Source organism: Haliotis rubra, unplaced genomic scaffold (assembly GCF_003918875.1).
Source record: "Haliotis rubra isolate DU_JTF1 unplaced genomic scaffold, ASM391887v1 Scf2, whole genome shotgun sequence".
NCBI lineage: Eukaryota > Metazoa > Mollusca > Gastropoda > Lepetellida > Haliotidae > Haliotis > Haliotis rubra.
In genome coordinates, this window is record NW_025766002.1 from 7,824,663 (window position 1) to 7,849,917 (window position 25,255).

Sequence of the window (25,255 nt, forward strand, 5' to 3'; positions counted from 1 at the left end):
AGTAGACAGGCCTCCATTTCATGTCGGAAGCGATAGTTGCGGTTTCCTAAATTGTTTTCTCGATGGTCGCTCACCCGTTTCAAGTAGTAACGTTTAGTCGTTTTAGAGCGGACATGTTTCTCTTATCTTCACGGGACGTCCCGTACTGGTCGGGGTATACAGGGTAGTCATGTCTTGGTATTCAACAAGTGGTTGTGTTCCGACATTCGGCAGAGACAAGCCGTGTTTACATTTCTTCACGCCATGTCTTTAAACTACGTCGCTTAGCTTGTGATAGTATTCGATCGCTTCAAGTCATGGTGGGAGTTTGCTACCCGTAACATGTGCATGGCGGTTTTAAGACGAGGCGCGGACGGCAGTGATTGACTGAAATGTACATGAGTGTATAGATACACGAAGATGGCTCCTATCACTCGAGTTGCGGTCACGGATAAGCTATCAACAAGCTAGGATTACTGGTCCTGCTGTATATCCCAGGCTGCTCCTTATCGAGTGACCTTCGACAGGTTAAGAGGTAAGTAATGTAGATTTTGGGCAAAGGATTAACACCTTATCGAAAGAATTGCAGGAGTCGTATCTCCATTGTTGAAACTGTTAATGTGCATTTTGATACTATTTCCTTAATCAGGCGTTGGTTGTTGATGTTTTTCACTTTAACATTATTTTGAATCTAGAAAATCCAGGGTGTTTAATCATTTCATGAATACAGATAATAACTCATATAATTCATGCCTCTTTATAATCCTGTGAAACTAGACATGCGTGAGTGACCGAGAAGGGTTTTAGTGAGTGAGTCAGTGAGTGAATTTGGTTTTACGCTGCTTTTAGCAATATTCCAGCAATATTACGGCGGGGGACACCAGAAATTGCTTTCACACAATGTACCCATGTGGGGAATCGAACCCGGGTCTTCGGCGTGACGAGCGAACGAACGCTTTAACCACTAGGCTACCCCACCGCCCCTCTGAGAAGGGTTTTAACGCCACCTTGTCTGTCGTGGCGTGTTAACTGAAAATGGCAAGAAAGCCCTGGGTGATGTAGGTCTCAGATATTTACCAATTTGGTGAGGGTATGGTACTGACAGACCGAGAAACACAATCGGGGGGAAGCGGGATTCGAACCCACGGTCATATGTTTCCAGCGTGTACAAGGTACACATCTCTGCCTAGCGAGCTGCGGCACCTGGCCACCTATGTCCCCACGACGAAAGAGTTGACAGTATTAATACTGGATAGAGGAGGTTTACTGCACAGAATCATGCCATATTATATCTACGATACTGGGAAGGTGGGGTAGCCTAGTGGATCAAGCATTCGCTCGTCACGCTGAAGACCCGGGTTCGATTCCCCACATGGGTACAATGTGTGAAGCCCATTTCTGGTGTCCCCCGCCGTGATGTTGCTGGAATATTGCTAAATCGGCGTAAAACTAAACTCACTCACTCACAATTCACTCTATGTCTGTGTGTGCAGTACGAGTGTCAATCAAACTGCCTTTAGCTTTGGATGGGTAACAAATTGAATGTTTATGATGATGCAGATTTTGAACATTGACTCCGGGGAGTCACAGTGTAGGACTCATTACGCGTGGGATTCGATCAATCCGTCTGGCCATTAGGGTGGGTATTGCAGAGAATTTTCATATTGCGATATATTGCGATGCGAAAGCATATATTGCGATATGTATTGCAATATATTGCAGGAAGTTCTTTTTAACAAAAACTACTTATAATCGAGTTATTGCTTGATTTATAAAGCAAAAACACAACAAAATCACTATGCTTGACTAGGCTTTGATAAAAACTTTTAATGATGACAAAATAAATATGTAAATAATGTTTGGCACAAATGAAACAAGGAAAGGAACGATTTAAAAAGTTTTCCGAATGAATGTCAAAATACCGGTTTTCGATCAGCATATCGCAATACGTATCGTGTTCATGGCTGAACCGGTAAATACCGGTAAACCGGTTATATTGCGCAGCCCTACTGGCCATCACAGTACAGTATTCGCTGTATATTGCTGGATTATTCAGGATTAAAAAGTACAGTGTGTGTTTAATGATATACTTTGTGTTTCATAAAATACACATTGTCATGTTGTTTTCGTCTCTCGGGGTTCCCAGCAATTAAACGTTGTAGTTTACAACAGCTGCAACAACCAATCACTGTGATTACAACGACATGCGCCATGAAAAATGGATGCACATCATCAAAGTGACGTTACACAGTGCACTTCAGACATGCCTCTTTGGAATTAATTATGCGAATCCACCCAGTAAACTATATACAATGTATTGGCTGTTGTCATAATGTTCAATGTACTTGGTGATCTTTTTATATATTTTCTACTATTTTGTTGTTGTGTAAGTGTTTAGTACTGTTTACTGTTAGAGTGACTGAGTGAGTTTAGTTTTACGCAGCACTCAGCTATATTCCAGCTATATGGCGGCGGTCTGTAAATAATCGAGTCTGGACCAGACAATCCAGTGATCAACAGCATGAGCATCGATCTGTTCAATTGGGATACGATGACATGTTCCCGTTAGTCGCCTCTTACGACAAGCATGGGTTACTTAAGATCAATAGTCACGGGTAGTTTAGTGTTAGAATTATTCCATAATTGTATTCAAGGTGCGTACATCACTGCAGCCTCATTGGGCGGGAGTATACTTTAATTTATAGTAATATACAAGTAACTTCTATACCTAACATCATTACGTACCTCAAAAACATATTTATATAAGTAGTTATGCAAAAGGCCTGGGTTTGAATACATGTACGACATGTGAAATCCACCTGTGCCTTTCTCTAGTGATGTTACTAGAATGCTGTAAAAACCTCACTCGCTTACTATACTGACTTAAAGTAGTTTCTGAAAGAATATTCATACTAACAAATCATCCATTATCCAGAACGTAATGATCGTACGATGAGCACAGCTTGTCCGTTGTCAACGAGGGCGATGGAGACGCCGAGTGAACGTCCATCGAGTAATGAATAACTTTCTGGTAGAGAATGAGCTGTGGTTTGGTCCACTCTAAGCACCATCTAGCCCTTTTATTATGTGGAACGAAATAATGGTATTCGTAAAGTGTATCCATGTGTGTAATCGAATCCTGATCTTAACAGTGGGTACCTCGTCGAGTCCCTATCCGTTTCCGGATCATGCGACTCGTGAAGATTCGGGTTAGAGTTGATCTTCAGCAAACCATGCTTGTCGTCAGACGCGACTAACGGGATCGGGTGGTCAGGCTCGCTGACTTGGTTGACACATTTCATCGGTTCCCATTTGCGTAGATCGATGATCATCTTGTTGATCACTGGATTGTCTGGTCCAGACTCGAATATTTACAGGCCGCCGCCATGTAGCTGGAATACTGACTAGTGTGGCGTAAAACTAAACTCACTCACTCACTCCGGATCATGCAATTATGTTTACTGTAATGTCAAGTTTCTTCTTGAAACTTGGATAAAATTTGTGACTGAACGTTCCTTGAGACCTCAAGTGCCCGCCACCTATTATGAAATAGTACTTGGAGCTGACATTGCTTGATACCCGTACCAAATACATCAGCATCAAATACGTATATCGTTCCAGCCATTATCAAAAGTAAGTGTATACTTTTCCGACAGTCATCCATGGTAATCGTCCGTTATTATTTTTAGCGAAGAAACCAAGCTGCATTCCGTTTGATTTCGTTTAAGACCGATGCATTGCTCACTAACTCAAAATCTAATAATTGCAACAAAACCAGATTTTGTACAGTCACACGATATTGACAGACCAACTCTGATGATTTGTAGCGGTAAGTGACGACAAAATAATGATCGTTTGTTAAACAACTTTTTTAATCGGGTTTCCAAAATTATGAGACAAATCATCAGAGTTGGTCTGTCGATTTTATGTGACTGTACAATGTTTGGTTTTGTTGCAATTATTAGATTTTGTGTTAGTCAGCAATTCATCGGTCTCAAATGAACTCAAATGAACTTAACAGTTTTATTAGTAGACCATCCTTAATTTTGAATACGCCAACCGTACTCGAACAACCTATAGTCGCCAAGTCGAGTACTGCATTGTAAATCTTTTAAAGTGTCCCCTCGATAACCCACACATTCTCTCAAGTTCTCGATCTATTATGGGCTCTTCTCGCACGCGTGAACGTTATATAAATGGGGTAGTGCTTAAATACAGAACATCAGTGCAAATAATACCCAGTCCCGACCATCCCCAGAAACAAATTCCGTTTGGTGTAAACGGGAAATTGCTATGAAAATTATATGAATCACTGAAATCAGTTAAAACGTTCAATATCCCTCGATCACCACTACCAACAACGATTGCTACTATCATGTATAAGTATCACGGTGGCAAGAGGTCTTAAATGTTTTAAAATACTGAAATTTTGTCATGGCACTATCCCTCTTGCACAAGATGCCTAATCTTTCAACATTTTACAGTGTGAAACTGCAACCCAAAATATGAATGCAATGATATGTTGTGGTTCAAATATTATATTTGTCACATCTGGAAGATTTGAATGGAAGTGATTTTAAGAAATGTAATGTTCGCTTCCTATTTACAAAAAGAGTCAAAATATAATTGCAAGAAACAGACCTGGCGCATTGTTGCGATATTCGTTTCCTATTGTCTGTGCATTTCCAAATGTGTTTACATAGGAAAGTGCGTATTTTGTAAGTTGCAATATAATACGACAAGTTGCAAATAATCAGGGGCCTGTTTCACAAAGCGATCTTAGCGCTTCAACTGTCGTAATTCTATGCTAAAGTATGGGAGTCGCGATCACCTTAGCGTTACGATCGCGTTGTGTAATGAGGTCCTTGGCAAACCAGAAGTTGACAGAGTGAACAACGAACTGCATGCTCATTGGGATAGTCGATTCTTAAGGCAACCACTTGATGACTATCCTGCCCCACTACTCCAAGGATGTAACATGTTATATTGCATCCAGCAGAGGTAGCCTGGTGGTTAAACATTCGATTGTCACGCCGCAATCCCGTGTTCGAATCCTCACATGGATCCATAGTGTTTCACGCCGCGGTGATGCTTGAATATTGCTAAAAACACACAACAACTTCTAAAAGGAAGAACCTCCTGTTTCGAATTTGGTTATTTGCAAATCCTGAATATGAACCGAAGTGAAATTATGGAGCTTTCACATCCCTTCTTCACTATTCATTTATTCACCACTCATTCACTAACCCATTAACTTTGTAGGCTTGCACTAAATGGATGATCCGATGTGGATTTACACAAATCTGTTAAACGATAAGAAAGGAGTACTGTAGTAAACTCTCTCAGAGATACACATTGGCTGTTCCAATAGCTGCAGCTTTCAGCAGTAACTATATACCATTATACCATTATGCCATATACCCAACAATGTGGTTGACAGTCAACACAGTAACGTTATTGAAGCGCTTTGTGTTACTCAGCCTTTTTAGCAATTATTCTTTGTAAATACGCGAAAATTAACAAACACTGTTGTCAGAAATATAAATGCACTGTGTATTCGTCAGACAAGATGGACAAAAAAATGCCATAAATTCAAATTTCAGTTTCAAATTATCTCCAGTAACCGTCGCAAGCGAACAAAAACGACTTTCCCAACAACTAATATCTGATGTTAAATGGACCATATTCACCACCCTATACCCTTTAGAGACTCCCTGTAGTGAATGCGTAGGAGAGCTCCAGGTTTCCGTTTGTGTCGCGTTAAGTCAATGGTGAGTTATGTGAGATGTGACAATGATTGTGAACCATTTACCTTGTGATGTAGGATGCTTATGAGATGAATAAAAGCCAAACCCCTTTCAAGGGATCTCTACAAAAGGTCCATTTTTTTTAAAGACGGGTCTATCACTGTGGCCATTGTTATCATGGTTTCCATAGTTACCATATTCACCACATTTATCATGCCTACAGCATATTAATATAAAATGCGTCAGATAATATTTAATAGAAATATGAATGGATTTCGTGTAAATTAGATGGATTAATATATACTTGGACAGTAAATTTCCTTACATAATTAGAGAAGAAAGGGGTACAAGGGTCCATGGTTCATGGACAAGGGACCCGTGAAGATCCGGGTATGATTTGGTCTTCAGCAACAAATGCTTGTAAGAGGCGACTAACGGGATCGGGTTGTTAGATGCCGCCAAATAGCAGGAATATTGCGGCGTTAAATAACAAACAAACCTGGGCAAGGGTCCATTTCAAGTCAAGGTGTAAACGTTGGACTAGTGCTGTGTGTGAGACGGAGGCGTCAGGGTCACCACGAAGTGTACACATGTGAGACGGCAGGGTCACCACGAAGTGTTCACATGTGAGACGTCATTAATGTTCTGCGGACAGGAACATTAGTGCACTGAAGACTTGGGTCGAATGTGCCTATTTGCCTTACACCAGTCTCCCTATAAGTGCTCATACGGGCAATGGTAGTGGAATCAGATGAGGGAAAATCTAGATGAACGTCGCACTGGTATAATGACGTGAATGGACGTGTTTGTGTGTGCTTGCATGCGCGCGCGCGTGTGTGTACGTTTGTGCGTGTGTGTAGGTCTGTACGTCCGGGGGCGGTGGGATAGCCTAGTGGTAAAAACGTTCGCTCGACCCTGCTTCGATTTCCTGTATGGGTACATTATGTGAAGGCTATTTCTAGTGTCCCCCGCTGTGATATTGCTGACATATTGCTAAAAGCAGCGTAAAACTAAACTCACTCACTCACTGTGCGTCTGTGTGTGTACAGGTGTGTGTATGGCTAATTGAACTAGTTCCGTCTTTGGAGGGTTTCCCAAGCCGCAGTTTAACACACAGAGTCATTGTATACAGATTACGAGCTGAAATGTCCGTCTGTCCTCCTTGACACTTAATGTCAGACAGGTCAACAGCAGGTTGTTAACGTCATGACGTATACTCAACGTGAAGTATGGATCTCATCAGAATTTACGATGAAGGTTTTGAAGACGAAGTTGTAAATCCAGGATGCCATCTGTCCAACTCCCAAATTCTTTTAGAAGTTCAAACCGTGAATTTCCCCACTGTGTCGATCAATGTCACATCATCTCCAGCTAACGACTTCTTCATTCTCAGTTGCCATTGTACTTTGGAGCGTGGGCATTTTATTCATATTTCACTCTTTCCATCTCATTTACTCACTCACTCACTCACTCGATATTCATGTCCAACAACGATATTTAGAGAAGGAAGGGGTAGATTGGCATTGTGTATTAAGTCCAACAAAGTTAATATTTTGAAATTGCCAAATACTTTTAGAAATCGACCATAATGTCATTTCCTTCATGCAAGCTTGAAATTGAGACCTTATGTACGACAGAGCTAACTTAGAATTTGATACTTGTTGAATTTGGTCACATTGTGTCCATGGATCTGACACATAAACGTCAGACCTAACTTAACCTAAACCCAAACATGTTTATCTCTAGGTTAAACGCCAGGCATTTCAACTGCACAATCAGCCGGATTAAGCTTTAGCCATGTTGGTCATAATCAAACGGTCAATTCTGTTGACCAAACTTGTTATCTGTCGTCCAGATATTGGGTCCAGCCAACCAAGCAATGTCAGTTAACGAGTGTCGAATACCTTCAACAAAGGGTCGTATTCACCATAGAGTAACCCGATATACAAGAAGGGCTGTCGGGGGACTGTATAACGACTATCTCGGTATGTAGCCGCTTAGGCTTGCACATGTCTCTAAGGTAATAATTTATGATGAAAATAAAATTTAATTTATTTTATAAATAACATCCTGGAGTCCTTGGTGTACTGTCCGTTTATCTAGACTTGCCTCTGTAAAGGCCAGAATTACTATGCATCCATGGGCTTAGCATTCAGTACAGCCTTGGAGCAAGGCTAGTAGCGGATCTGAGTTGGTAAATGCATGGTTTCCTTGGCTTTGTTAAGGTGTGTTGGGTCGGACTGGGTCGGTCTGGGTATTGTATAATGTTGGTGTTTACACCTGGGTGATCAAGGAACATTAACGCTTTCTGTAGATTGAAAATGAGTGACTGAATGAGTACGCTTTTAGCAATATTCCAGCAATATCACGGCGGGGGACACCAGAAATGGGCTTCACACAATGTGCTCATGTGGGGAATCGAATCCGGGTCTTCGGCGTGACGAGCGAGCGCTTTAACCACTAGGCTACCCCATCGTCCCAGATTTAAAAAGAACTTACTCGCTGTAATTATAATATGTTGGGACGTCCATTGACGACTCCCCAGTGTTACCTGTCCTTATCCCAAAACGACAAGATAATTGTTTCGAGTTGGACAACAGATTGTATTTGCTGGTATTTCCATGTTTGTATTACAACAATGTAGTTCTTTTTCCGCTTCAGTAGAAATATGCCGGTTATTACTCGTTGCATTTAAAATGTTTAAGCATAGTGTACCAGTCACTTGTTTTGCATTAAGCTATTGGAGTGAGTGGGTGAGTTTAGTTTGACGCCGCTTTTAGCAATATTCCAGCAATATTCCAGCAATATCACGGCGGGGGACACCAGAAATGGGCTTCACACAATGTGCTCATGTGGGGAATCGAACCCACGTCTTCGGCGTGACGAGCGAACACTTTAACCACAAGGCTACCCCACCGCCCTTTAAGTTATGGGAGTAACTGTCCAGAACTTGTATATCGAACACCGTTTATGTTTGGTGACTTATACAAGCTGCTTTCCCCAGTGGACTTGATGAACATGAAAGGTGAACAGTTGAGTTTGTCATCCTACTTGCCACGATGGGGTTTGGGTTGGTCGGGGAAGGCTTGATTTTGTCGAAAAACGCAAAGTGTTTTGTACTTTTTTTATGCTTATAGCTTTAATTTTATAGAAATCTGGACCTGTACATGTAACAACATCTAGTCTCAAATCAAAATAATCAATAATAATAATCAGCAACACAAATGCACAATAAGAAATGATTAACTTGAAATATATGACGTACTTGTAATCTGTGACCCCATTCAAAATCAATCATATTTATGATATCATAACTTTTACTTGATATCTGACATGATCTACAACACAACTGCAAAATTACTGATATTAAGGATACTAGCAACGTACAACTGATCTTTCTCATACTGGTATTTCAGTGATATACTTGATAGTTGGCACTTTTATATCCTAGTTTCCTCACGTCGGTGTGTGTTTTTTCCACAAGTGTTTCCTGGTATGAGTTGTCAAGGGATTGGCTGCTGTTTTTCTATAAGGATGTGATCTCACACATCACATTCTTTGTTGTCTTTCTAGTAGTATTTTAGATGCGTGGGACGCTTTGTGTAACGGTGCATGAAAACTGCACGGCTCATTAATAATAATCTTTTTCGAAATATTTGACTGGCGTTGTGCCAAATACCTGTCTTGTCATAAGAGTCTGAATATATGCGTGAGTGAGTTGGTGTTAACCCCGTTTTGAGAAGTATCCCAGATTTATCACGACGTGTCGGTTTAATGTACGAGGAAAGACCGACGTGATGGAGATCGTAGACGTTCACCACTCTGGTGTAACCTACTAACTCGGTATGATGCTGAAAACATAGTAATCTGGTCGAACAGGGATTCGAACCCACGGTGATTGGTTTCTGACGCAACAGCGTATGGCGGTGACTGACCACCCTTCACAGTTCCCGCAACCTGTATTATAGTGAGTGAGTGAGTATGGTTTTACGCCGCTTTTAGAATTTTTCCATCAATATCACGGCGGAGGACACCAGAATTGAGCTTCATACATTGTACCCATGTGGGGAATCGAACCGGGTCGTCGGCGTGACGAACGAACGCTTTAACCACTAGGCTACCCACCGCCCCCCGTTTATTATAAGGAGATCAGATAGATATCGTGTTATTGGGTTATTGTATTGCTTAATCGATTGATTATAGTCCGCCGTGATGAAGCAATCATATGTTTCCTTGGCATAAAATAACATTCATTCTCACTTATGGCCAATGGTGACCCTGTGGCCTCATCTGTTCTGTTTCTACAGGGTTCGATTCCTCAGTCGATTTTATGATCGATGCCCGCATCAGCCCTGAATATTACTTTGTCAACACCGAGACCGTGCTCCGTGGTTTCAGTGAATTGGTAAACCACTCGACAAACATTTCTTCGGGATAATTGTTATTGTTTTTTTAAAATGTACTTCCTGTGTTATGCTATGAAATCAACAAAAGTAGGCGTGATTCAGTTTAATCACTTACTCACTCACTCACTCACTCACTCACTTTGACCAAGATCCCTTCCCTCTCACACACCACCCCATTTTCAACTCCGGTACACAAAACACCTCTACGTGGTAACGGCAACTACGGACAATCAGTGGTGTCATACTTATGACCAACGTTACATTGCTTGAGTTATGTATTGCTATGCTATTCATTCACATATCAGAACGTCATGCTATCTAAACGCCTTTGATTGATCATAATGAGATAAGTATAGAGCAGGTTCTAGAGCACAGTGACACTGACTGTAACACATGATAGTAACTAACAACATATTATGGAGGGGTGGCCCCATACATAGAGTCTTTGAATAACATTGACTGGAACACAGTTATAGATATGACGTTCTTTATGACTAGGACTACGTGATCCACCTGCATTAAGTTTTTCTGATTGCTATCTGTTCACTTATCAATCAAGTATTTACCAAGTGATAAAATTCACATCTATGTTTTTATTTAACAGTCGTGGGAAAGCGTACACACAAGCATGTACACACATTTGATAACACACACACCTTCTATCAAGAAGAATACATCACGATACGCAACTAAATTGATTTTAACGCTTACATGAGCACATTAATTTGTTTACCCAAAAATATTTTTATGATATTAAATATGTTGTTCTGGTGTGAGAAGTGCATGTGTAGAGGCGAAGAAAAATATTTCATGGGATATGTAGAGACATCTTTGAACCGCACCCTTTGATCATTTCTGTATTTGCATATGGATTCATGTCCATTAAGACCATATTCACACGTGCTTATCGTATGCGCAAACGCGATGATTTTGCACGATGTGCACTTGTGGAGTAAAACGGGTGTTTTTTTTGTCAAAAACACAATCTTTAAACACCATGTGCGCCACTACCTACAACGGTAGCCTAGTATGCAAACTGCATAATCTATCAATGACGTTGACACGTTCTATTATGCTTCTCCGGTGTGACGTCCAGTTTCTCCGTTAAACAACGCCCGTTATTATAGAACGTTAACATGCCAGTGTATTATTTACAAAGCACAAATGATACTTCATTGAACATGGTAGCGATCGTGGTCTCCACCCGTGTCCACACCCATCTGTATGAGAGCAGTATCGTGCTGCTGGCGACTGGACCCGCCCTGTACCATGATGTATGAACAGGACCGTTTTCATGTTTGATACTGAAACCACGATGCCCAACCTTGTGTTGTATTCTACCTGTGTGCAAATATCAAAGTCAGACAAGCTCTATATACTTAGGTTAAAAATCGTTAGTCGTTATTTGTTTTGTTGGTAAAACAGCCGGAAGCACAAAATGGGATGGACGAATATATTATATGAACACACCCAGTTAAAAACCGACGGGTTTGTGATCTGTCTGTACGTGTAGGTGTATTGCCTGGTTACGAAATAGGCGGGTTTGTCCGTGAAGGCGATTTCAACATACATGCATCCGTTTTCTTAAGTTATGAAGTTATAACATGAAGATTGGGACGCATATGAATTATAGAAAACGTCAGTTAGGATCGCTGAAATCATATTGACACCGGGTGTCGCGAAAAGGGTAAACCAACCCATGCTTGTCGTAAGAGGCGACTTACGGGATCGGGTGGTCAGGTTCGCTGACTTGGTTGACACATGTCATCGGTTCCCAATTGCGCAGATCGATGCTCATGCTGTTGATCATTGGATTGTCTGCTCCAGACTCGATTATTTACAGACCACCGCCGTATAGCTGGAATATTGCTGAGTGCGGAGTAAAACTAAACTTACTCACTCACAGTTCTACCGGTTGCATCCATAGCCCGCACAGTTTGCATGAAAAAGTAAGTGTTTGACCGCGCATTATTGCATTCCAAGGCGACCTGCAAATGGACAAACAGAGGTGTTTCAGGTTTCATATTCCCAAAATGGTATTTTGAATTCGTTTTCATAACGTTAACAAAATAGTAAAATCGGTGTTTGCATGGAAGAGTACAGTTCTGAAAATATGTCTATTAATCCACATTCGTAATTGAAAAGTTCTTATCCGTAAACGAATTTACTATTCAGAATGTGTGAGTCTACAGTCGATGTGGTATAGCTATATGTACAGTGACACACTCACCCATACACTCACATTAATCCTAGTGTGGACAGCATTGGGTCCTTATGACGACGGATCTGTAATTAATACTCGGTGCTACAAGGAAGTGCTCTGTGCCCATGAACACACTTGTGACACGGAGGTACTCGCCAATCTGTACTTTTGAAGCCACACGCACATGAACACACCTCCAGTAAAGTCTGTGAGTAACACCATATATGTTTCATGATCTATTTTCATGTTTAAGTTAAACTAAACCCAACTGCCCCGAAGTAAATGATTTATAGAGAATTCCGGATGAGGACACTCCCGTGTTAAACTTAACCCAACTGCGACGGAGTAAACGATTTACAGAGAATTCGGACAAGGACAATGTCGCTGACTGTGTCCCGTGTTAAACTAACCCCAACTGCCCCGAAGTAAATGATTTACAGAGAATTCTGGACAAGGACACTGTCGCTGACTGTGTCCCGTGTTAAACTAACCCCAACTGCCCCGAAGTAAACGATTTATAGAGAATTCCGGACCAGGACACTGTCGCTGACTGTGTCCCGTGTTAAACTTAACCCAACTGCCCCGAAGTAAACGATTTACAGAGAATTCCGGACGAGGACACTGTCGCTGACTGTGTCCCGTGTTAAACTTAACCCAACTGCCCCGAAGTAAACGATTTACAGAGAATTCCGGACCAGGACACTGTCGCTGACTGTGTCCCATGTTAAACTTAACCCAACTGCCCCGAAGTAAACGATTTACAGAGAATTCCGGACTAGGACACTATCGCTGACTGTGTCCCGTGTAGACTAACAACTAGTCTCTGAAATGAACATATTTTACTGAAAAAAGTTCATAGTAAAAGAAATAATATATATAATGAAAAGGAGCCCTGAAGCTGAGGAAATCTAGACTTGCCACATTTTCTAGACTTGTGTGGGCTTTCTTGGATATATTTGCTTCAGGGTCTGCAGACTATGTCCCGTGTTAAACTTAACTCAACTGCCCCGAAGTAAATGATTTACAGAGAATTCCGGATGAGGACACTGTCGGTGACTGTGTCCCGTGTTAAACTTAACCCCACTGCCCCGAAGTAAATGATTTACAGAGAATTCCGGACTAGGACACTATCGCTGACTGTGTCCCGTGTTAAACTTAACCCAACTGCCCCGAAGTAAACGATTTACAGAGAATTCCGGACGAGGACACTCCCGTGTTAAATTTAACCCAACTGCCCCGAAGTAAATGATTTACAGAGAATTCCGGACAAGGACACTGTCGGTGACTGTGTCCCGTGTTACGAGTTTCCGGAATAGGTAATGAATTAAATAAAATATGGATATCTGTACAGGTTTTCACTGACCATCTTAAAAGGCGTGAAAAATGCTATTCAATTCAGTTATTAGCAAGCAATTTACATGAAACCATGTGTCAGAAGCATAACACTGACATAGTGTATTCGGCGACTGTCAGTTCCCTGTGGTATACAGCAACTAAAGCCTATGTATACCTATGTTAAGGGAGACACGTTTGTATGATAATCAGACATTGAAAGTTATTACCATAGTGAATGATGAACATGTTTACTAAAATACTAACATGCCCTCGCATGTATGAAACAATGTATACCTATGTTAAGGGAGAAACGTTTGTATGATAATCAGACATTGAAAGTTATTACCATAGTGAATGATGAACATGTTTACTAAAATACTCACATGCCCTCGCATGTATGAAACAATGTATACCTATGTTAAGGGAGAAACGTTTGTATGATAATCAGACATTGAAAGTTATTACCATAGTGAATGATGAACATGTTTACTAAAATACTCACATGCCCTCGCATGTATGAAACAATGTATACCTATGTTAAGGGAGAAACGTTTGTATGATAATCAGACATTGAAAGTTATTACTATAGTGAATGATGAACATGTTTACTAAAATACTGGCACATAAGTCAGAATAGTCAATAGAAATAATATACATCCTGTACCAAACTGTGTTACAGTTCACACTTGTACAATATCTCGTTACTGTGAACACGCGAACAACTTGTTACTTTGCATACATGAATAACTTGTTACTTTGCACACGTGAACAACTTGTTACTTTGCATACATGGATAACTTGTTACTTTGTAGACATGAACAACTTGTTACTTTGCATACATGAATAACTTGTTACTTTGCACACGTGAACAACTTGTTACTTTGCATACATGAATAACTTGTTACTTTGCACACGTGAACAACTTGTTACTTTGCATACATGAATAACTTGTTACTTTGTACACATGAACAACTTGTTACTTTGCATACATGAATAACTTGTTACTTTGCACACGTGAACAACTTGTTACTTTGCATACATGAATAACTTGTTACTTTGTACACATGAACAACTTGTTACTTTGCACACATGAATAACTTGTTACTTTGCACACTCGAACAACTTGTTACTTTGCATACATGAATAACTTGTTACTTTGTACACATGAACAACTTGTTACTTTGCACACATGAATAACTTGTTACTTTGTACACATGAACAACTTGTTACTTTGCATACATGGATAACTTGTTACTTTGCACACGTGAACAACTTGTTACTTTGCAAACATGAATAACTTGTTACTTTGTACACATGAACAACTTGTTACTTTGCATACATGAATAACTTGTTACTTTGCACACGTGAACAACTTGTTACTTTGCATACATGAATAACTTGTTACTTTGTACACATGAACAACTTGTTACTTTCCACACATGAATAACTTGTTACTTTGCACACGTGAACAACTTGTTACTTTGCATACATGAATAACTTGGTACTTTGTACACATGAACAACTTGTTACTTTGCACACATGAATAACTTGTTACTTTGTACACATGAACAACTTGTTACTTTGCATACATGGATAACTTGTTACTTTGCACACGTGAACAACTTGTTACTTTGCATACATGAATAACTTGTTACTTTGCATACATGAACAACTTGTTACTTTGCACACATGAATAACTTGTTACTTTGTACACATGAACAACTTGTTACTTTGCATACATGGATAACACTTTGGAATAACTTGTTACTTTGCACACATGAACAACTTGTTACTTTGCACACATGAACAACTTGTTACTTTGCATACATGGATAACTTGTTACTTTGCACACGTGAACAAGTTGTTACTTTGCATACATGAACAACTTGTTACTTTGCATACATGGATAACTAGTTACTTTGCACACATGAACAACTTGTTACTTTGCATACATGGATAACTTGTTACTTTGCACACGTGAACAAGTTGTTACTTTGCATACATGAACAAGTTGTTACTTTGCATACATGGATAACTTGTTACTTTGCACACATGAACAACTTGTTACTTTGCATACATGAACAACTTGTTACTTTGCATACATGGATAACTAGTTACTTTGCATACATGGATAACTTGTTACTTTGCACACGTGAACAAGTTGTTACTTTGCACACATGAACAACTTGTTACTTTGCATACATGGATAACTAGTTAATTTGCACACATGAACAAGTTGTTACTTTGCATACATGGATAACTTGTTACTTTGCACACGTGAACAAGTTGTTACTTTGCATACATGGATAACTTGTTCCTTTGCACACGTGAACAACTTGTTACTTTGCAGACATGAACAACTTGTTACTTTGCATACATGGATAACTAGTTAATTTGCACACATGAACAACTTGTTACTTTGCATACATGGATAACTTGTTACTTTGCACACGTGAACAAGTTGTTACTTTGCACACATGAACAACTTGTTACTTTGCATACATGGATAACTAGTTAATTTGCATACATGAACAACTTGTTACTTTGCATACATGGATAACTAGTTAATTTGCACACATGAACAACTTGTTACTTTGCATACATGGATAACTTGTTACTTTGCACACGTGAACAAGTTGTTACTTTGCATACATGGATAACTAGTTAATTTGCACACATGAACAACTTGTTACTTTGCATACATGGATAACTTGTTACTTTGCACACGTGAACAAGTTGTTACTTTGCATACATGGATAACTTGTTCCTTTGCACACGTGAACAACTTGTTACTTTGCACACATGAACAACTTGTTACTTTGCATACATGGATAACTAGTTACTTTGCACACATGAACAACTTGTTACTTTGCATACATGGATAACTTGTTACTTTGCACACGTGAACAAGTTGTTACTTTGCACACATGAACAACTTGTTACTTTGCATACATGGATAACTAGTTAATTTGCACACATGAACAACTTGTTACTTTGCATACATGGATAACTTGTTACTTTGCACACGTGAACAAGTTGTTACTTTGCACACATGAACAACTTGTTACTTTGCATACATGGATAACTATTTATTTTGCATACATGAACAACTTGTTACTTTGCATACATGGATAACTAGTTAATTTGCACACATGAACAACTTGTTACTTTGCATACATGGATAACTTGTTACTTTGCACACATGAACAACTTGTTACTTTGCATACATGAACAACTTGTTACTTTGCATACATGGATAACTAGTTAATTTGCACACATGAACAACTTGTTACTTTGCATACATGGATAACTTGTTACTTTGCACACGTGAACAAGTTGTTACTTTGCACACATGAACAACATTGCAAAGCACATATGTACATTGGCATTTACACTGCACACATTCACAGTATGTTATTACACTGCACACATTCACAGTATGTTATTACATTGCACACATTCACAGTATGTTATTACACTGCACACATTCACAGTATGTTATTACATTGCACACATTCACAGTATGTTATTACATTGCACACATTCACAGTATGTTATTACATTGCACACATTCACAGTATGTTATTACACTGCACACATTCACAGTATGTTATTACATTGCACACATTCACAGTATGTTATTACATTGCACACATTCACAGTATGTTATTACATTGCACACATTCACAGTATGTTATTACATTGCACACATTCACAGTATGTTATTACATTGCACACATTCACAGTATCTAATTACCTTGCACACATTCACAGTATGTTATTACACTGCACACATTCACAGTATGTTATTAAACTGCACACATTTACAGTATGTTATTACATTGCACACATTCACAGTATGTTATTACATTGCACACATTCACAGTATGTTATTACATTGCACACATTCACAGTATCTAATTACCTTGCACACCCGTACAACAGTTTGCCTTGATGAGTGTGATAGAGGGAGGAGAACAATTCCGTACGCATATTTGTCTCTGTTATCATACCTTTGTATCATTATACCTGCATCCACATGACTAAAACAAGGCCAGTGCAACGTTAATGCTAAAGCACTCATTCAGCATAACCATAAAGCTTTCGTTGCAACATCGCAATTCGACAGTTGTGGATGTTTTTCTTTTACACAAAGCAGGTAGCAGGAAACTGGATTCAAGCACTGTCAATACATGTAAGACATGGCATTTAACTGGTATAAAATTTTGCTTGTATCGTACTTGCCAACAAAGTGCACGTTGAATGTGTATTTTTGATGTGGGCGGTATAATAAAAGCAAGGGTCAGCATGTATATATTGACAGCATATTGAATACTGACTACACCCCACAACTCCAGTGTTCCAGCACATGTTTATTTTACTGTCTACAAACAAATCAGATATGTTGTCAGTGTGGGAGGTTACGAACTGTAGATTCACAAGTTATCACGACTTTTTACTGACTGGGGTGTGTGAGTTTTGTTTTCCCCCACTGTTAACAATACTACAGCCATACCTCATACATGTTCTATCATCCGCCTTAAAGTTACTAGTACCCCACCCATACAACCAGTGAGTGAGTTTAGTTTTACGCCGCTTTCAGCAATATTCCAGCAACATCACGGCGGGGGGACACCCGAAATAGGCTTCACACATTGTACCCATGTGGGGAATCGAACTCGGGTCTTCGGCGTGACGAGCGAACGCCGTAACCGCTAAGCTACTCCACCGCCTCCCATACAACCAGGTGGCGATATCATGAGCAACTCTCCTAGATACCACACAATCAACTGGACAGTCCTGTAATCACCCAAACACCATATCCGTCGGCTCTTTCTGTCAGGAGGGCGGTGGGGTAGCCTAATGGTTAAAGCGTTGGCTCGTCACGCCGAAGTCCCGGGTTCGAATCCCCACAAGGGCACAATGTGTGAAGCCCATTTCTGGTGTCCCCCGCCGTGATGTTGCTGGAATATTGCTAAAAGCGGCGTAAAACCAAACTCAGTCAGTCAGTCAGTCTTTCTGTCAGAATAGTGTTTACTGATTACAGTAGCATGTTTTTATAACGAACACGCTTTTAACGAACTGATGGATATACCGAACTGATTTTATTGCCCTGGCCAATTGAGGTGTATTTTAGTCAAAATGCGTATAACGAGCCACGGTTATTCGAACTATAATAAGTTTTCCCCTTTGTGTTCGTAATAACCGTAGTATGTCATTATACCCACTTTGTACCTGTATTATTTGTATTTAATAATGGAAGTATAATATGGTGTTCTTTGTCGATTGCACTGCTCTTTATTAAATACTGAATACCTGACACAAGCGTGGATCAGCAATCTTCTCTTTGAAAGCGATACGTACCAACATAAAGGGACTAACATTTCTTCTGTACACTATCTGCTCTGATATCGGCGACCATTCGGTGTAACTTTCATTGTACCTCTGACTTCACGGTAACTAGGCAATGATGTCGAGTGCTTCACTGAAAAAGCCAAGTATGTGTAACCTGACAATACTAGTGTATATTCCGTTATACACATGCCTATCCCACGCAAACAGCATTCATAAACATTTAAGTCCTGTAGTTATGGCCTTTGGCGTAACACTCCAACAAGCATTTTATGGCAAAGAATGTTTCTCGCTGTTGCTCAATTCAACCCCTCTCGAACTCGTGCAACTTGATCTCTTTGCAGAACACGTACTTCGCATTGAAGCTTTTGGTGTACAGGTTGTGTGCATTGTGACCCATTCATTCCCTGGGCCCACCTGAACACCTTCTGCCTTTGGACACAGGAAGGTCTATTCATCAGCCATGTCCAATTCGTGTGATATTAAGTACTAAGCAATACCTGGTTTCCACTTCTCAAGAGGGAACCTAGTCAGCTTTTTCTGCTCAGTACAAGCTATATATTATATATCCGGGTATTGATAATGATATTATGTTCATGTGTGTACGGGTGGTCATGTAGTACTGCGTGGAGTCACTGTGCAAAATGACATTCTTGGCTTCGATTCTCTTATTTGTTGTCTAACAACACTATCTATCACATCTAACTCAGAGATATGACTAAATGTGTATCGCTTGCTTGTAACCGACCAAACTGAAAAGAAAATCTCAAAGTTTTTAAAACACTTCTTATTGTGTTTTCCTCTTGACTTTGATTGTTTCGAGAACTATCATTCTTGACCATTCAAAACAGAAAGCATATCATTTGCATTGTTTGTTTGCTTTTTGCTTAAAGCCGCACTCGGCAATATTCCAGTTATATGGCGGCGGTCTATCAATGGTAAAGTCTGGGTCAGACAATCCAGTGATCAACAACACGAGTATCGATCTACGCAATTTAGAAACGATGACATGTGTCAACCGAGTCAGCGAGCCTGACCTCCTGATCCCACTAGTCGTCTCTTACGACAAGCAATGGGTTACTGAAGACCAATTCTAACACAGATCTTCACGGGTAATTAAGTATAGAGTGTTTCAGTCTGCAATAAAGGATGTAAGTACTTTATAGGCTGAATCAGTCAAAATAGAACCTTCACGATAATTATCTTTGTGAGTTATTGAGAAACGTGGTGGACATTGTGCCAAGTTACGAAAGTCTATGTGCAGACATGTGAATCACAACCGCCAAGATCAGCAATTGTGTGTGCGTTTCAATACCTGAATAATTCTATGTTCCAGCTCCATTTCTAATAGATTTACGAGTCCTCCTCACCTTTAACCTGGGCCTAGATTTTCAAAGCTCTCTTAGCGCTAAGATAGTCGTAAGTTAATGTGAATGTATGGCACTTACGACTATCTTAGCGCTAAGAGAGCTTAAAAAATCTAGGCCCTGGATCCTATGACATGAGTGAAACAATATCTCAAACCTCCAACTTACTCACTATTCAAAACGTTTACACTAGACTCTCCTTAGTGCCAATAAACATGGCATCTGAAGTACCAAGGGTCTTAAACGTTAAACAAACAAAATAACTACTTGCTTGATCTGGGTGGAACATTGATAAGATTTGAAAAACGGAAATCTCACGAGCAAACATTGAATTATCTCACCACGCCCCTTGCAGTTGTTGAATTGTGTATGCAGTATTTATGAACTCATCGTGGGCGGGTAGCCACAACGTAGGTTTGAAACTAAGCAGTTCTACAGTGAAACATTTCAGACGCTCGACCATCTCTGTATCTGCTTGCGCGAGTATCCATCCAGTCGTATCACCATCCATCTGCATGTATGTTCATTCCTTGTTTTTGTTTATCTTTATTATCTGTAGCTAGCTATGTCTATCGATCTTCTCTTACCTCTATCCATCTAGTGATGTATCTGTAGGTCTGTAGATCTGTACATATGCTGACTTGTCTGTTTTAAGCATTTGTGTTCGCCTTGTCTGTGTATGTTTCACTATCCATCTGTTAATACAGATACAACAACATCCCGTTATTCCTGACGACATTGTACCAAACCAAATCGTCGGTTCAACAGTTATTTTTAGGAAACAATTTTCTAAGTGTGTCTTGTATATCATCAAAACTGTCTGTAGATCTAATCATGTATCTATCTGCATAACTAGTTATGTTCTCATATACCTACCCATCTGCCTACTCGTATCTGCACAACTAGTTATGTTCTCATATGCCTACCCATCTGCCTACCTAACCTTGTCGTGTTTATACTCCATCTGCCCACCTCACATCTGTCTGCATATCTAGCTATGTTCTCATATGTGTACCCTTCTGCGTGTGTCTCTCACTGTGTTCTCGTATGTATACCCTACCTGCCTACCAGTGTTCTCGTATGTATACCACATATGCCTATCTAACTATGTTCTCGTATATATACCCCATCTGCCGAACTATGTTTTCATATGTATACATCTGTTTGCTGACCTCACTGTCGTTACGTGTTAATTCCATGTTGAAACTGGAAGGTATCTGGAATTCTGTCCGTGAAAGACCTCTGGGTCAGAAGACATTTTCCAGGAAGGCCTACAAATTTCCACACCGGACTTGTCTCCCGTCTACAAAGTCTATTCACACTGCCACATAACACCATGTTCCCATATGCACCTGCCTATATTCATGTTCTTGTATACCTCTACGCCTGTAGGGGCGGTGGGGTGGCCTAGTGGTTAAAGCGTTCGCTCGTCACGCCGAAGGCCCGGGTTCGATTCCCCACATTGGTACAATTTGTGAAGCCCATTTCTGGTGTCCCCCGCCATGATATTGCCGGAATATTGCTAAAAACGGCGTAAAACCATACTCAGTCAGTCAGTCTACGCCTGTATGTCCAACAACCTTCTGATATTTCTATCAATGTCTTCATTATATATTCGTGCATGTTCGCGTATCCCCACCCATCTGTTCAATCTCATTGCCTTTATCCGGGTCCATCTAGGTTCCCATGTATCCATCAATATAACTGCGAGTCTGTGTTCATATGCCTGCATTATCATTCACACCTGTGGAAGCTTATAAGTGCCACAGTCTCATATAATTATGTAGATAATATTATCATCTTAGATACTTTCATCTACGTAGAAGATACTTTCTTACGTATACATTTGCAAAGGTCGTACTTAATTTTCCATGCAGTATAAAGAATTATACGTATCGAAAAGGCGTTTGATATTGTCTTCGAAGATATAAATATTATCTACGTTGATGATGATAAAAAAAAATTTCATTGTGGCACTAATCCATACTAAACCATAATTTTGTATTAATCCAATATAGATACATTGTGACACTTGTGGTTTTGGGGATGATTAATATCCTGTGTTAGGAACACACATCGTATTTAAAGAGACATGGTGAGGGGTCGCACTTCAAGATGGACATGTGATGTCTTTTGATTGACATTAATGATTGTATACATAGAGAGCCATAACGACATTGACAACACACAAAAATATACCTCAAACGTTTTTGGATAAAAGCAATAAGATAATTTCCCACAAATTGGCGTTTTAAAGTACAAATATAACTTTGGCAATATTGGCCATTCGCGTCGATCCGCGATCCGCCCGATAGATCAAACAGATACACTTCTCTAGCATTTGAGACATCACGTTTGTTTGTAGTCGTCCTAGTCAATGCATTTTGTGTCGTTACGAAATGTAGTCAGACATCCCACACAAATTGTAAATTTGGTAAAAAGACGCAGAGGTTTTGAGACTCAAACATGGAACAGTTTCCTCACTGAGTTTGGGGGGAGCTACTTGTCTTCGCTAAATTGCGTCACCATTCATGTTAACCAAGTTGCCTACAATTGTTAAACGGCTTCAGCTACGCCCATGTCAAACACCTTGTTTCGGTAACACAGACTTAAATGTAAACAATGATGATATTTGTCGAGATTCCCGATTCCCGAAGTATATATTCGCGTATAGACGTGTCCAAGTTTTTTTGTGAAGAAGTACGTACCTGGCCTGTATTATTCACATATGTATCAGTAAATATCCCAACAGATACTGCTCTTATGTGCTGGCTTTGACCTACACTTGCGTGCCGGGCATTAAAATGTATACTTGAAACAAAATATGACCAAGACATCATAAATGTTAAGAGAACGTGACTGGCTGAATAAAGTCACCAAACAAGCAAACCAAAGTCCAAAGAGAACTTTGAAGTCTGTATAAATACATCGTCATCCAATTGCCATAATCTTGTTTGTTTCCTTTTAGCTCCATCAGGGGCGGTGGAGTAGCCTAGTGGTTAAAGCGTTCACGCCGAAGACCCGATTCGATTTCCTACATGGGTACAATGTGTGAAGCCCGTTTGTGGTGTCCCTCGCCGTGGTATTGCTGGAATATTGCTACAAGCGGCGTAAAACTATACTCACTAGTCACTCTTTAGCTGGATCAAACATCCATGAATCCGTTCTGTTTTTATTATATTATAACATATAATCAGCATCCATCAAGTATCCACAAGAAGTACCGACAAGTTATCCAGCCAATACACACCAGGGCCTCCTTTCACAAAGCACTAAGGTGATCGTAAGTTACTAAGGTAACCTTAGTGCAATATTAAAGAATGGGAGTTAAGGTTAACCTTAGAAAAGGAGCCCCTGTACATTATCGGTATACTAACAATATATTCTCATTTCATGTTCCAGATATGGCAAAGAAACCTCCCACCGCTTCAACAAGAAGGTCAAAGATTTCGGACACTGACCGTTTGCCGGACAGGCCCGTGAAAGGAAAGATCAAACCAGAGGAAGCACTTAAGAAGGCATTTGACCCGTTGAAGAACCTTCATCTGTGGACGATGTGGAGAAGCGCAGTGAATGGGAAGATTGTAGATGAAGCCAAATCGTTCAATGAACAGGACTTCCGGGAGCACCCACTGGGCAAATCATTAACTAATGTTCCCTTGAAACGATTGATCAAATACGAAAAAGGTTCAAAGGAAATAGCAGAATCCATGATGAACCCGACCAAACAGACCAACACGTTATCAAACTTTCAAAGTGGACATAGAAAATCTTTTGGACGAAGCGAAAGATCTGCTCAGAGTGGGACGGGCTATCTAGGGACGAAGGAGTTTGTGTATTTCGGAGTCCCACGTGTTGTTCTAAAGAAATGATGTGTGTAGTGCTTGTAACATTCCTTCAAGGCAAGGGGGGTAAATGACTGCATACGACCAGTTTTCACCCTTGCCGACCGTAGTACCACCAATGGCTGTCAAGAAATATGCATCTTATGCTTCCCTCCAAATGACCAATCTAAATTCACTTCTTACGTCATAAGAACGTGCTTGAAAAATGCAGTGGGAGCTGAGTCAAGGCGATATAATTGACAATCAAGATCTCCACTGCAATAAAACGGGTCTTACATCGCGGAGTGCATCCTTTCACTTCAACATCTGAGAGTTCACGTTTCAGATCCTGCACTCGACTGAACTCCACACAGCAGATAACATGGAGTTTTAATGAGACGAGTTTCGATTTCATTACATGACTTTAATTAAAATATACATAGACACTTTAATCTAGCTGTAATAATAATTTCAGCCTGGTTCGGCAAGGATGGAAAATGGATTTTATAGTCCGTTTCACTACTTTGCCTATGAAGATGCGTTTTTAAATATTTGTAGGTATTTATTTAACCACCCATCGTCTATGGACCTGTGGATGCTTTAAGACCAAAACAGAAATCACCAGTTTCCATACACGTTTTTATCCTGTGTGACCATCTTAACAGTCACTATATCATTGTCTGCATCATTGGTAGCAATATACTCAAATACGACGTAACTCGCTTCTTTATATTATTTATCAGACTGCCTATTTCAGAAGCAATGAACTCGTAAAGGAATGTAAAGTGTGAAAGTGTTTCATTTGTTGGCGATTAAGGTTTTCAGTATCATTTAATATATGATAAATAAATTCTAACAAATATTAACTTTCATAATCAATAGCCCTTACAATATGTGTGCTCTTTAATACAGTTTTCGTGAAACATTTGCTTATGAAATTCACCATGTAAGATGTAAATATAAGCAGTTTGAATGCGAAAGGTATTTTCATGCGTGGCTTACCTTTCTACCTAATCGCATTAAAACGGTATCAGTTGTGGTC

At 39.9% G+C, this 25,255-nt stretch overlaps 1 protein-coding gene across 2 annotated transcripts; it reads left to right on the top strand.

Annotated features, from left to right (window-relative positions):
• On the top strand, positions 1–25,255 carry LOC124275468. Of its 2 annotated transcripts, none has more exons than XM_046711044.1 (2): positions 1–514; positions 23,792–25,255. In XM_046711044.1, the coding sequence occupies exon 2, from the start codon at positions 23,794–23,796 to the stop codon at positions 24,259–24,261; it is 468 nt and encodes a 155-aa protein (XP_046567000.1). In that variant the 5' UTR covers positions 1–514; positions 23,792–23,793; the 3' UTR covers positions 24,262–25,255. The 2 variants fall into 2 exon arrangements, with proteins under 2 accessions (XP_046567000.1, XP_046567001.1); XM_046711045.1 differs by lacking the exon at positions 1–514 and adding an exon at positions 12,406–12,543.